At 46.9% G+C, this 13,581-nt stretch overlaps 1 protein-coding gene across 1 annotated transcript; it reads right to left on the bottom strand.

Annotated features, from left to right (window-relative positions):
• Positions 1 to 5,993: 5,993 nt before the first annotated feature.
• On the bottom strand, positions 5,994 to 12,954 carry SP9 (Sp9 transcription factor). Its single transcript, XM_072612355.1, has 2 exons — positions 12,690 to 12,954; positions 5,994 to 11,542 (listed from the first exon to the last, which is right to left on the bottom strand). The coding sequence occupies exons 1-2, from the start codon at positions 12,708 to 12,710 to the stop codon at positions 10,133 to 10,135; spliced, it is 1,431 nt and encodes a 476-aa protein (XP_072468456.1). The 5' UTR covers positions 12,711 to 12,954; the 3' UTR covers positions 5,994 to 10,132.
• Between the last annotated feature and the right edge of the window lie 627 nt (positions 12,955 to 13,581).

Below are 13,581 nucleotides of genomic sequence, written 5' to 3'. Positions count from 1 at the left end.
GTAGTGAGAAACGTTGCTTTTTGATGTTGTATCTGATTTCAGAGGAACAAGGTACTAAAATCAAACACTTTGTGTTTCAGAACACACTTAAATTCAAATGTGGGGGGAAAATAAAATAAAGGATAGTCAAAGAAATATTTTAGTATGAATTGCAGAAGAGACATGCCAGAACCAAGTACCTACAAGACTTGATAGGTATACAAGTATTTTTATCATGTTTTCACATTTTGAGGGTATGTTTAAATTGAGTTGTGTAGATTTTGAGGTTCTTACCTACCCCCAACAAAAAAGGAAAAGCAATTGAGTGCCTTCAGATACTTGAAACAAATATTATTGTATCAGGTTTTCCCTTTAATTACTTTCCTTAGATTTTAAAGCTCAGTAAGACCATGATGAATCGCTAAATTGAAGCATTACAGGTAAAGCCATGTTATGTATTCCCACACCTGAGAAATCTATTAAAAAAATCTTAATTCTATTACATTTAATTGCCATCATACTGAGTTTTTTCTCTTTCTCATGCCTCTTTGGTAATAATTGTGTAATTTGTTAAAACAGGGCACTATTAACACCTGAAAGAGTTTCTTGGCTAAAGTAGTTTAATAGAGGTCTTTGAATGAAAAATAAACCAGTCTACAGCAGTTCTCAACTATCCTTTAGCCTCTTGACACTTGTCTTTCTGTAAACCAGTGGTCTAAACACTGAAGAGGCAAAGGCCGCTTTTGTGCTTAGGAAGCACAATAATTTAGCTTATTTTCTTGATGTTTTAAGAGTCAGTGTAAAGTGCAAACAAAAGGCAAGATATAACTTGTCTGGCTATAAGAAAGACTGCTACCAGACAAAACCTTCCTTGTACACACAGTATATAGGTATAGGGGCTTAGAATTTTCAATGCAGTTTTTGGTATGAAGCACCTAAGGTGACTTTGGGTAAAGATCAGAGTAGGACTTGGATGGCTTTCATCTCAACTTGATACACTTAAAAATCAAAAGGAAAGGTATCACACACACACACACACACACACACACACACACACACACACCCTACCTACTTTGTTTTACATGCCTTAATGTAAATAAGGAAAATGGCTTCAAAGTAAATGGGAACGTAAATTACAGGAGAACATAAGGAAATGAACTAACTAGATAATTCTGCAAGGTCTTTTTCTCTGGTATCGCTTTCCTTTTCCAGTTTTCTAATGAAGGATTTGGGAGAGAGCTGAAACCATTCATAAAATAGATTCTCTACGTTCTCCGATGCCAAAGAAGCGCTATATGGTTTTAATGGACCTCAGCTCAAAAACTTAAAATATCTTCTACTGTGACATTGCCTTAGAAATGGCTGAACATGTATCCATTTTGTTTAAGTATGAGTGTTCCATCCTCATTTTTTCCTGCAACATATTAACAACAAATCTGGGGATTAGTTGCTAGCAATCTTCGTGACAGGCTTTCCATTTCCTGTTTGTTTGTCTTTGGAAAGGGTTAGGTACATACCTTCTTATGGTTCTGACTAATTCACTAGTACCTGGTGATAGTGGATTTGGCTTAATTTAACATGAGCAAATTAATTCCTGTAGGAGGTGCTGTTGATTTACAAATGGCTAGGAAAGAATAGATTTCTGTGGTGAGACTTGATTGTCGCAATATCTGTGTATGGGAATATGCCCTTAGGCAGAATTGCATTTAGTAAATCTGTGCCAAGACGGACAGATGTAGCACATCATTTAGCAGCCGGTTGGATTACCTTGCAACGTTAAATGCAGATTTTTTTGTTTTTAAGGTGACAAGTTGATCCCACCTGAGAAAATCTCTTCTCTGGAAAGCTTTGGAAAACTTTTATTGTTGCTTTTCCAGAGAACCCATACTGGTAGTAAATCAGATCAGTCTTATGTTCTTCAAGCCTGATGTTTCCAATTTTAATCATTGAACATTTAGTATAACTTACTGTTGACCTGCAGGTGTCTAAAAAAATCTACCTGGGCCACAGGACTATCTATCTGTATCATCCAATGACCCCTTAGTCCCAACACTGTCAGAGAATGCTAAGCAATGCATTTTGCCAGTCCCTGGGCTCCATTACTTTCTGCAACCTGCTGTCTAGACCTCAGAGAGAACTTTGCCTTAGCTAAATGATCCCTTGCATTTAATCCTATTGAGAGAAATGAAGTTTGTCCTTATCACCAATTAAAAGCCCTGAGGAAAGTTTTTTTTTTTTAAATTCAAGAGATAGTTCAGCATTTTCAATCTTTCAGTGCATCTCAAGCAAGAAAAGAAGTGACAACAGGGATTGGTAAGACTGGGCCCTAATGTGTAAATCTTAACACTGACAGATGAAGGGAGCTCATCTTTGCAAAGTCCCAGAAGAGAACTTACTCTCTCATTCAGAGACTGAAGAGCCTAAAGGAATGTAGCCTTGACTCCTCTCCTTTTGCTTCTTTACACAGAATCATGCCTCACCTCCAGAATTAGGAGGGGGAAACATAGGTGAGAGAAAGGAGCTGATGAGAGCGAACGGAAAGGGAATTAGCTACAGTGTAAATTGAAATCCTCCATTCCCCGTGGAGAGAATCAAAAGAAGTTGATCTTGCTCTCACAAGGGCCCAAAGCAGTTGATGATGAGAAAGATGCATTACATTGTAAGGAGCAGACAGACTCAGAGGAGATGAGAGTCCAGGGCTCTTAGCTGCTGCCTACATGCTGTGGTTTCATCTGCCTTAGGACTAGCCAAGTGGCATTTTTTCCCAGTGACTAGACCCAAGGGCAAACAGTGAGTGCCTGCCTGACTTGGGGGGTAAGTCCCAGTGAGGAATCAGAGGCTGGAATCACTGGACTTAGGTTACTTCTAGGGACTTAGAGGCTTAGACAGAGGGCAGCTGGTCACCCCCTAGGTGTCCTTGTGCTTTCCTTTCCCAGGAACCTCAAGCAAAATGCAGAGCACACCAAACTCAAACTAAAGTGTATAGGGGAAGAGGAGAGCGGCTATTTAACAAACAAGATTTCAAATCCTGGCCAGAAAAGTCCAAGGTAAAAGAGCCCCTGGTTTGCTCCTTCCCTCACTTTACAGCATTTTCCTTGGGTTGGCCTCTCCTCTCGCTCAAATAGAAGAAAATCCCTCCACCCCATCCCCCTTTTTCAGAAACACTGGACAAACTTTGGGGAGCCATTGCATGACTGTAGCTACTAAAGCTGAGGTTCTCCTTAAATGAATCTTCTTCCCTGCCTGGCAGGTTCACAGCAGTCCACATTTGTCTTTCTGATTTTCTCCCTCTCCACCATAGTTTATGGTGAGGGGACAGAACCTGAAGAACACAATCCTGGTCCCCACCCAGACCCCCACTCTGTTTAGGAGCAGGGGCAAATAGAAGAGGAAGCTAGTGAATATATCACTCAGCCTCTCCTTCCTGCTTTCAAGGCCTTCAATGCTGACTCTACAGGTGAATCAGTCACATTTTTTTAGCTTCAGTTTCTGTTTCTCTTTTTTCTTCTATCCCGGGCAATAATAAAATGCCCGAAAAATCTCATGGAGACTTGATAGTCACTATGTCAGTGATCATTAAGGAGGAAAGAGGATAGAGAGGGAGGCTGAAGGGGGAGTGGAATCAATTTATAGCTTTATCATAAGCAAAAAACAATTCTCAAGAGGAGGATTCAAAATGAAGAGAGGGCTTTCAGCAAAGTGAAAGGGTCCCTGAGAGCCAGGTGACCCTGAGAAGTCACATCATCAAGGACGCTCCCAGATATTTCACCTAAAGTGGATATGTACACACAACGTATATACAGACATGTATTTGAATATATTTGCCTCCTATGTATTTCTGTAAACTTCCTAGTCTGGAGGGAATGGGGGGGGGGGGGGGTAAATAACACTGAATGGTTAAAATTATGGAGAAGGGATAATAACTGATTACTAATTTGAAAGTAAATAAACAGGTGACTTTTTCAGATCAAATTCCTCCTTGGATCGTTACAATAAATATCTCTGAAGGAAGCTCTCTATTTATGTTGTCATTGATTAATTCTTCACTACCTCATTTGATTTCGATTTAGAACGATTTGATTCTAATTTAATTAGCATGTAATTTGGATGTACATAATTACTGTAATTATGACATTCAGGTAAGGCAGCTTTAGGCTGAAAGGCAATTTCAAATTTTCTAGCAACCTACTTTGTACTGGGAAATGGACAAGGACTTTGCGCCCTGGTACCCAAGTAGTAATTAGCACATCTTTGAAATAGGCAGTGCAGTGGGGTTTGTGTTAAAACAGCAAATACAAATCCAGCCGAATTACCCACTGCAAAGGTGGCTAGCGTATTCCCCCGGAAACGCTCCATTTTACTCAGTGCCAGTTCGTGGGAGACTCTCCTTGGAGCGGGCGCTGAGGCTGCAGAGTCCTGCTCGCCGCTGGGCTGCCAACAGCTCCGCCGCAGGAGCGCGCTTGGGGTGGGCATGTAGGTTGCTGCTTTTAAAATAAAAATAAACTAAGGCGGGTGGGGGAGGGGAGCTGTCGGAGAAGGAGAGGGTACTGGAGGAGAGAACAATCCACACAGTGGAAAGGAAATTATCAAACCGCCCCCGACTGCTATCCGATTTTAGAATTTGATTTAAAAGGGAAAAGGTGGGGGCGAAAAGGGGTCTGTTTGCGCTGCAAGAGAGCTTTGATCCTCAGGGAGGACCTGTGGGCGAGGGGCTTAGGAACTTCTCACCTCCCCCTTCCTCCATTTCCGACACACAGACACGCAGACACACAGACACACACGCTGCAGCCTCCCAGTCATTCCCAGCAGTCTGGATCTTCAGTCTCAAGCAGGGGTAGGGACCATAGGTGTGTCAACTGCAGGGAGGGTAGGGAGATGGCGAATGTGAAAGACAACTACCCCTACCTCCCCATCCCTGTGCCCTCTCTCCCCACTCTTCCTCCGAGGACTACGTAAATCTTCTAGTCTAGGGGTTGACTTGGGGGCTTTTCCCTTGTTCTGGTTTCATCAACTTGGTTTCCCATTCGTCATGGAAACTTTTGGCCGACGTCACCCGCCACAGAGGACAGGTTTCCCAAACCAACCAGAGATTCTTACCAGCACCAAAGAAGGGACCACGGACCTTGGGCTGGCCCGGTGGGTGGCCTGAATGCTGGCCTTCACGAAGCCTGCCAATCCGGGCCCAGCGTTCTAGAGCCAAGAGTTCTAGAACAGCGAAGTTCCATGTTCAAAAGGCACGTTCAGCAGCAGCAATTCCGAGTCTGCGATCAGGCTGGCGTTGATTTTTCGTTTTACTTTGATTCTGAGTTGGCACGCTTCAGGAGCCATGCCGTTTTCTCGCTCTCCAGCCGTGCTAGCCAGGGCAGTAACGCGGTGCGCACTGTTCTCAGTAACACCTCTCTATCATCCCTCGTCTCCTCTTTCCCTCCGGAACACCAAACCTCGGTCTTTCTCCCCGAACTCCCTAGCTCTCCAGCGCTTGGCCCATTCTCTTTCCTGCCAGGTTTCGCCGGGACGAGACAAGCGCTGCCATGCCTATCCTAGAGCTCGAGATGGCGCCAGAGAGCCACAATTCCCAACACCCTCTCCAAGGAATCAAGAGCTGCTGTCAAACATAAAAGCAAATCAGAGTTTTCAGTTTTTTTAATGTGTTAAGAATGTTATTCCTTAAGAAAATTTGTAGCTAAATTATTCTCACTTAAAATAAACACTTAGTATACCAATTACACAAATGGGCGGGATTTATGTAAGATTTACTTCATCTGCATTTTTGTAGTGGAAGAGAGCCTTGGTGAATACAGATAATAGATGCAAATAAGATTAGAGTTAAAATAAATAAAGTTTTCATCTGAATAGAAGAAAATCATTTTTACATGACTTTTAACGATTTAACGAAAAGTCCACACAAGCATTCAGGTGCACGAATCTAATCTCAAAATAATAATCTTTTAAAGGAAATGTGTAATTCTCAATCCTCTCCCTCCCACCCCCCAGCCCCCTCCACTCATCAGGTAGGAAAGCTGCCGAGGGAAAAAGAACAGGGACAACAGCAGAGGAAAATAGAACTCCTAGTGGATCAGAAGCTTAGACCACGAGCTCTGCCGGGGCAGAAGTCAGCCCCCGAAGCCTTGCTCCAAACCTGTTTGGATTGGGGCTGGGAGGTGACAGGGATGGGCGAAAACTTAGCCGAGCTCCTGGCACTGAAGGTGAAACTCGCAAAACAGAGAGCATCTGACATGGCACCGAATAAAGCGAAATTAAATTTTCAAAACGTGGGGCCAATCGCGCTTTCTAAACCAGCCTCGCTGGACTAACTCCCCGGGCCAAGAAAGGACACTTCGATTCTCTCAGCTTTGTCCTGGGCTCCCTCTCGCCCTGAGGGACGCCGAGGCCCATCTTCCCGAGCCGAACCAGGAGAGCCCCGGATTGCGGCAGCTTCTCCATTTAGCAGTCTCCCTAAGGAAATGTTATAGTTTCGAGAGGAAAATTAAGGAGTTTTTATATGATCGGTTTTCTTTTCTTTCCTCACGCATCCCCAGACCTTTCCTCCAAAACTTATCATCATTCACAGATCCCTTTCCAAGCACTTGGGTAAAAAACGTTCCGAACCCAAATCCATTCACCCTTATGGGTTTATCTACTGATGTCCCACCACGTCTTGGGAGTGAGGGATTTGGGTTTTATTGGGAGAGGTGTTGCCTTGGGGGAGGGGGTGCCTTTTTCTTTGTTGTTGTTGGGGGTTTTTTAACGGAGAAGGAAGGGAATGTGTTCCCCCACCACCACCGCCTTCTCTCTTTTCTTTTCAGGTTACACGCTCTCTATTTTTCTCGCTGAAGGAACAGGCTCTGCAGCCCCTCAGCGGTTTCCCCATCTCGGTTTCTGGGGAGTCTGCAGATGATGGACGTTTTTTGACCTGCAGGGGCAAAAGCAACGCAAAAAGGTCCTTGATCACTGAGCTGAGAAGTGTAGCCCTAGCCGGAGAGAAATCGGACCTGGATGGTCAGGTCCTTTGATCTGTTTTTATTATACATGGGAAACAAAGCTGACTTCTGCCCAACACCCAGGGTGCATCGCATTCCTCTGAAAACCCAACAACATTAACAACCAGCTAGGAGGGGAAATCCCAGCCCAGCAGCCCCGGCGACCTCACTTGTTTATTTTACCCTGGCGCGACAGTGTCATGCTCTCCAAGCTCTACTCCGCTCCCATCCTCCCCCCACCAATTCTCATCCTTACACACACACACCCCCAAAAAAAGATGCACCTTCCACCAGCTTTTCCAGGTACCCACCCGCCTGCTCTGGATGGGAACACGGAGAGAAAACACCCAAGGGAAACTTCAGATCACAACAGCTCGAAGTGTCAGAAAATAGCCAAAAGAAAGAAGGAAAGATGCGGGGAAAGCAGTACGATGTAGGAAAGCTGTAGGAAAGGCAAGCAAGGGAAGGCGAGGGGGGTGCTGGGGCACAATGGTATCACGTTGCTAAATGACGCCAAAGCTGCGATGAATGCCCCTGAAAAAATGCTGCTGGCAGGATGGATCCCTTTCTGTCCCGCGTGCCTGGCGACCTGCACTGTACTTATCATCCTTAAGAGTCTGATTGATACTTGGCTGTGCTTTCCAGAGCGGTATTTTGAGGGAGGATGTTTGGTTAAAAATTAACAACGGGTTATGGGGGATTTTTTTTTTTAAGATTCAAAATCCTCATTCGAGTTTATATGACCGGCAGTAATAAAACAGAATTTCCGTGGGGGGCTGGCTTAGCTTGCGGTTTGCTATTGTGTAGGGAACGCTTAGAAATATTTTTATTCTTTGAACACGGACTTTATTTTCTAAATTAACATTTTTTGAATTGCGAAATTATCTCATTTAACCATTTTCTTTTGCTTTTCTCCCTTCTCTCTTTTAAACTGTGACTGTTAAGTTGGTGGTCAGAAGACAAAGGGAGTGAAAATAATTTTCATTTCAATAATTGCCTTCTGGTCAATTTAACTGTGCCTTATTTTGAAAGAGACTGTCTAAATGAGATTCCTGTCCCAAATGTGTTCCCAGGCCTTATCCCAGCCTTTAATTATTCCTGAGTTTTTTTTCTTCAGAATAAGACGCTGCGCTGAGTAATCACAAAGAAGTCCGAGAGCATCCTTGAACCTTTTCAATAGCAGAGCCACTGATATTCAAATAACCTGCGAGGGCCATTTGACTGCATGGGGACATAAGCATTTCCAATTCACTATTTGCATAGATCAACTGTCTTTGAAAAGGGAAGGAGCAGTTGTCTTCCATAACATTAAAAAGCCTAGTTATCAAATCAAGTGCTTAGTTTGGGGGCTTTTAAAACGTTTACACTTTATCTCAGGTTGCCCTTTACCGTTTGACATGCAAATTTGGTGCAGTTAATTTAGACAATTAAAAAGATCTTCAAGGGAGCTTTGTCACGGAGAATATTCCGAGTTTTCCCCGTGGACCAGCTGAGATAAAGTTGGCCAGAACAAATGATGTCTAGGAGATTAATTAGATATTTGATAAGACATGAATCCCTAATAAGGGAATACAAGGCACAGGGGGCTGCTGTGTGCTCTAAGTCAAAATTAATAACATTTAACAAGATTTTCATTTAGGCATGAAATGTCTTTTCCGGAGTATGACTAGCGATTTATCCCCCTGAGATCACCTCGCAATCTACGCAGCCTTGGGAGGCGAAAGACATTTTTGTAATGTTTTATTTTTTTTTTTTACTCGCTTAAAAAACAAACAAAAAAAACCCCCACAGTTTTACTATGACCTAGGAGTGTTCCCTCCAACTGGATGAGTTTTCATATTTAAAAAATGCAAACTGCCTCTCTTTTAACAGATCTCCAGGAATTTAAAAATATTACCTTTTGAAAGAGTTCGCATTAAGAAGGGGCAGCTAACATTTTTGAGAAACTAATTTAGCTACTGAAATATAGACTATATTGCCTTTTCAGACATTTCTATATAATATGGTTTGTTTTTTAATGAGCCAGATATGCCCTAAATCGACTACGGCAGTCATTGATGGGATTTTCTCTCCCATACCAGGGGGAAAAAAAAGTCTACCCATGGAAGGGTTGTTTGGGGAGAGGGAGGGAGGAGAAACAGGGAAAAGGAAGTGTATTGTTCAGAGTCCTTTAATAATAGCAAAAGGAAAATATTACGATGCCAAGATTTTCTTCATACAGATAAACGCATTTAATTTCTTTAGATGACCTTAACTTACGTGTTTGTGAGTGAAATGATAACTCAACATTTTAAATATCTTTACATATATACTGACTTCCACAAAGTGCATCAGAAAATTAAAAAAAAAAACCTCCCTGAATTTCAGGAATTCACAAAAAAAAAAACCCTATTTGAATAAACATTTACAAGAAAATAAAAGAGAACACAATCTTTTGAACCCTATTTATACAGATGTTATGAAATACAGAGAAATTGTCTTTAGACTTCCAGTTTAATTTCTCACCTTAAGCCTCTTTTTTGACGCTTCCTTTTTAAAAAGTCTCATTGTAAATAGTATCATCAAGCAGGACTTGGAGTATTTTATAGATAATATAATCCACACAAAGGGTCTGTTTTTATAGGTCCCATTTGTTTTCAAATGTTCTGACAGTCTCTGCTGGGTGGTGGGTTTTGTTTGTTTTTTTGAGATGGGAAAAAGAGGTGGGTTGAGGGAGGGAGGTTGGGCTGAGATAGAGGAGGGAGAGTTTGTGTATTGCTCTTCACTCAAGAAGTTTGTATAGCGGGGGTGTGTGTGCATGTGCGTGTGTATGTTTTTCTGTGTCTCTGTGTGCTAAAAAACCTGTTTTGAATTTTTCAGGGCTGTTACTAGCTGCTGTCCCGGGACCAAGCGTGGTGTTCCAGTCTCCGCTGCAGTCCAGAAGGGAGAGATTCGCCCAGAGCGGGGCGGGTCCCACCTCCCGCTCCCAGCTCGGGCGCTGGAGCTCCCCAGAGGCTCCGGCTCCGGCTCCGGCTCCAAAGGCGGGGCGCAGAGGAGGACTAGGGAGACGGGAGGGAGCCTCTCTCGCGCTCGCTCGTGCTCTCCGCACCTCTCGCTCCCGGTCGCTCTGTGTCTGTCTCTCTCGCTCGCTCTGTCTGTCTCTCTCGCTCTCGCTCTCCTCGCTCTCCCCACCTCTAGGAGTCGTTGGGCCCCGAAGCGGCTTCCTTGGCTCCCGCTGAAGCGGCCGCCGCCGCCGCCGCCGCCGCCCGGGCCGCGCTCACCCCGGGGTCGTGAAGGATGAGGTCCGGGGACTCGGAGCGGGGCGTCTCCAGGTTGCTGGCGTCCGTGTCACTGTCGCTGCCCTTTTTGCCCCCGCCGCCCCCGTTGTGCGTTTTAATGTGTTTGCTCAGGTGGTCGCTGCGCATGAAGCGCTTGTTGCACACCGGGCAGGCGAAGCGCTTCTCGCCCGTGTGAGTCCGCAGGTGCCGCTGCAGCTCGTCCGAGCGCGTGAACCTCTTGCCGCAGAAAAGCCAGTTGCAGACGAAGGGCCGCTCGCCCGTGTGCCAGCGCAGGTGCGCCTTCAGGTGCGACGTCTTGCCGTACACCTTGCCGCAGCCGGGGATGTGGCAGCTGTGCAAGCCCTTGCGCCGCAGGCTCGCCCCGGCGGGCCCCAGCCGCTCCGCCTCCTGGCAGTTGGGGCAATCGCAGGTGGCCCGGCCCGAGTAGCGGCGGGCAGAGCGCGCCGAGCTCCCCCCGGCGGCGGCGGCCGCGGCGCCTGTGATCATGGCGCTGGCGGCGGCCGCCACGGCGGCGCTGGAGTCCGTGTAGGAAGGCAGCACCGGCTTGAAGCCCTCCTGGGTCAGCAGGTGCTGGCTGGTGGAGAGCAGGTGCGAGGCGGCGGCGGCCGAGGAGCCGAGGCCGGTGGAGCTGAAGGCCGAGTGCGTGAGCGAGCTGAAGTCGGGGTTGTAAGTGCCCAGCTGCGAGTGCAGCGAGGCCTGGGGGGCGCCCGAGTGCAGCGAGCTCTGGAGCCCCCCCGCCGGGTTCTGCACCTCCAGCCACGAGCCCGGGTTGGTGTGCACGTCCCACCACGAGGAGGCCGCCCCGTTGGTCACCTCGCCGGCCGCCAGGGTGGAGTGGAAGCCGGACTTGTACCAGGACTCGTAGGGGTGCGCCATGCCCACGCGGGGGTACAAGCTGTCCGCCGCCGACGTGTGCACTTTGGAGATGAAGGCCGACTGGCCCCCGGCCTCCTGCGGGGACACTCCGGCCGCCGCCGCCGCCGCCGCCGCCGAGTTGGAGAAGAGGCCTCCGTAGTCGCTGCTGAAGGCGGACGACGTGGGCGACGTGGAAGCCAAGCAGAAAGCGCTGTTGGCGGCGCCCGAGCCGCCGGCCAGTCCGCTGGAACCTCGGCTGCTGGTGGCCACCGCGAAGCCCGAGAGGCTGGAGCCGAGGTTGCAGCTGGAGGTGGAGCGCTTCCAGGGGTGGAAGCCCCCCTTGGCGAAGGCGCTGGACTCCGGCAGCGTCGTCAGGGGGCTGGTGTTGCCGATCTTGTTGCAGGTCGCGGCCAGCATGGCCAAGGGGGTCGTTCCAAATCTTGGCTCTTCCTAGATGGGGTGGGGTAGGGGGAGTATAGAGCGGGATAGAGGGAGGAGAAGGGGAGGAGGAGAGGGTGGGGGAGGGAGAGGGCGGGAGGAGGTGGGGGGAAAGACACAAAAGTGCACCCGTGAGCAGCCTCATCACCCCCGTGCTAGACAGTCAAGGAGGGGGGGCGGCCCCCCATTTCACACCTCCTCCCAACCCCCTCCCATAACACTCCACTTGGCTTCCGCACACCCCCTTCTTTGCACACCCAGAGGGCAGCCAGCGCACCAGGCTAGGGCAGAGGAAATCAAAAGGAATGCTCTCTGGGATCCAAAAAGTTGTTCTTCTTTGGGGAGGTTAACAAATAAAAGATGCATCCATTTATCCAGCGACACTCGCAGCAGCAACTCCTACCCAGAAATGGGGCGCGGGTTTGCTTCACTTTTTAGCCTGTCGTGTGCAGAACCAGACCCCTTTTTACAGAATCGACCCAAATCGCCTTTTAGGGATAGCGGGAGAAGGTAAATAAAACAATAATAAATAGAAGGGGTGGGAAAGCGGTAGGATCAACAGCGGCACAGAGACCAAACCGAATGCTAATCGCTGAATTAGCCATTAACTCCCAAATCTTCCTGTAATTTTGATCTCTTTTAATTTTAAAATTTTCCCTTTTACAAAACAAAAAACAAAAAAACAACCCGATTCTGAATGCAACAATAATCCGAGGTGAAACGACATACGGCGACGGATTCCAAAGTCACAGAGAGGTTGGGCAAACCGGGATAAAAGCACAAACGTAAACGTTTGTTTACGCGACTAAACAGACTTCCATACAAATAAAGCTGCTTTCTGGAAACCCCACGGTAGCGTAATTGCAACATTTCCCAAAGTGGGGGGAAGGGAACGAGGGGGAGGGGAAAATAAGGCACGAGAAAGAACGAACCCCCCCCCTTTAAACCAAATCAAAGGGAGCTTGCACACAAATTGTTTTATTGCAAAGGCGTTTCCAGAGCTCCCCAAACTTGAACAGAATCTGCTCAGAAAATGCAGCAAGAGTCTTTAAAGAACCAGAAACTGCATTACAGCAGCAACAGTTTCTCAAGCGAAAACCGTCCCCGAGAATCTATAACAAAAAAAATGTCCCAATATAGATCTGCGCCTCGGACTTACCCCAAGTATAGACGTAGCCATAGCACGTCCCGTAGCTGAGTGCTGGGGCCGAATCGGGGGCTCTGCCAGTCGCGGCGGAGAGGAGGAGAGTTTGCTCAGTTCCCTCCTTCTCTCCCCGCTTTACACCGCTTGCACTAAGTATACTCCTGGCTGCTGTGGGCAAAACTCAGCCTAAGTGTGGGGAGCGCCTGCTTTGAAGTACCGCTGGTTAGGACTCTCGCCCAATGAGGGCGCAGAGAGAGCAGACAGGAGTTGCCCCGTAGCCAATCAGACACTCCGAGGTGCCAGAACCAGGGCTCCGGGCGCGTGCCACTCAAAGGCAGAAGGGGAGGGGGGGGGGCAAAGCAACGCTTTGGACTGAAGAAATTATACTGCAATTAAAATTTTAAAAACACGCACAACAACAACCTAGGTTTAAATAACACTAAGATTGTGACACAAAACAGCAAAACCCAAGAAATGCAAAGTTAGAGGTGACTCTTCACTCACCACTTGTGGGAAAATGGGGTGGGATGGAGGAGGGGGGAGGAGGCACCAACCAGGGCAGGAAGAAAATGGGAAAATGTCAGTTGTTCAGTTTGCGTTTCCTGACTTTTTTCCAGTCTATGTGATAATTTTATCATTTTAAATCCCCCCCTCTTTCTCTCCTCCACTCACTTTTTACGGATTGCTGTATTACTGTCTGTGAATCTATTTACCAAGTCACTTACTACTCCTATATCTAATTTCTATATGCTCTGTTGTCCTGGAAAGAGGTACACTGGGTAGCAAAGCAGAACAGAAAAGACAGAATCTTATTTAAGAGTCCTCAGTTCTCTTTACAGCGGTAAAGAGTAAAAAAAAATATACACTAACCCAAGCGAGACCTGAGCATTATTTACCCAACAGTTTA

The sequence above is a fragment of the Notamacropus eugenii genome, chromosome 5 (assembly GCF_028372415.1).
Source record: "Notamacropus eugenii isolate mMacEug1 chromosome 5, mMacEug1.pri_v2, whole genome shotgun sequence".
Classification (NCBI taxonomy): domain Eukaryota; kingdom Metazoa; phylum Chordata; class Mammalia; order Diprotodontia; family Macropodidae; genus Notamacropus; species Notamacropus eugenii.
The sequence above is the reverse complement of the archived record's forward strand: the minus strand, read 5'-3'. Positions and strand labels throughout refer to the sequence as shown.

Coding starts and splice junctions, on each gene's coding strand:
- SP9 (XM_072612355.1), bottom strand. CDS start 12,710: ATGGCTACGTCTATACTTGGG. Junction 11,543..12,689: donor TGGCTACGTCTATACTTGGG/GTAAGTCCGAGG, acceptor CACCCCATCTAG/GAAGAGCCAAGATTTGGAAC.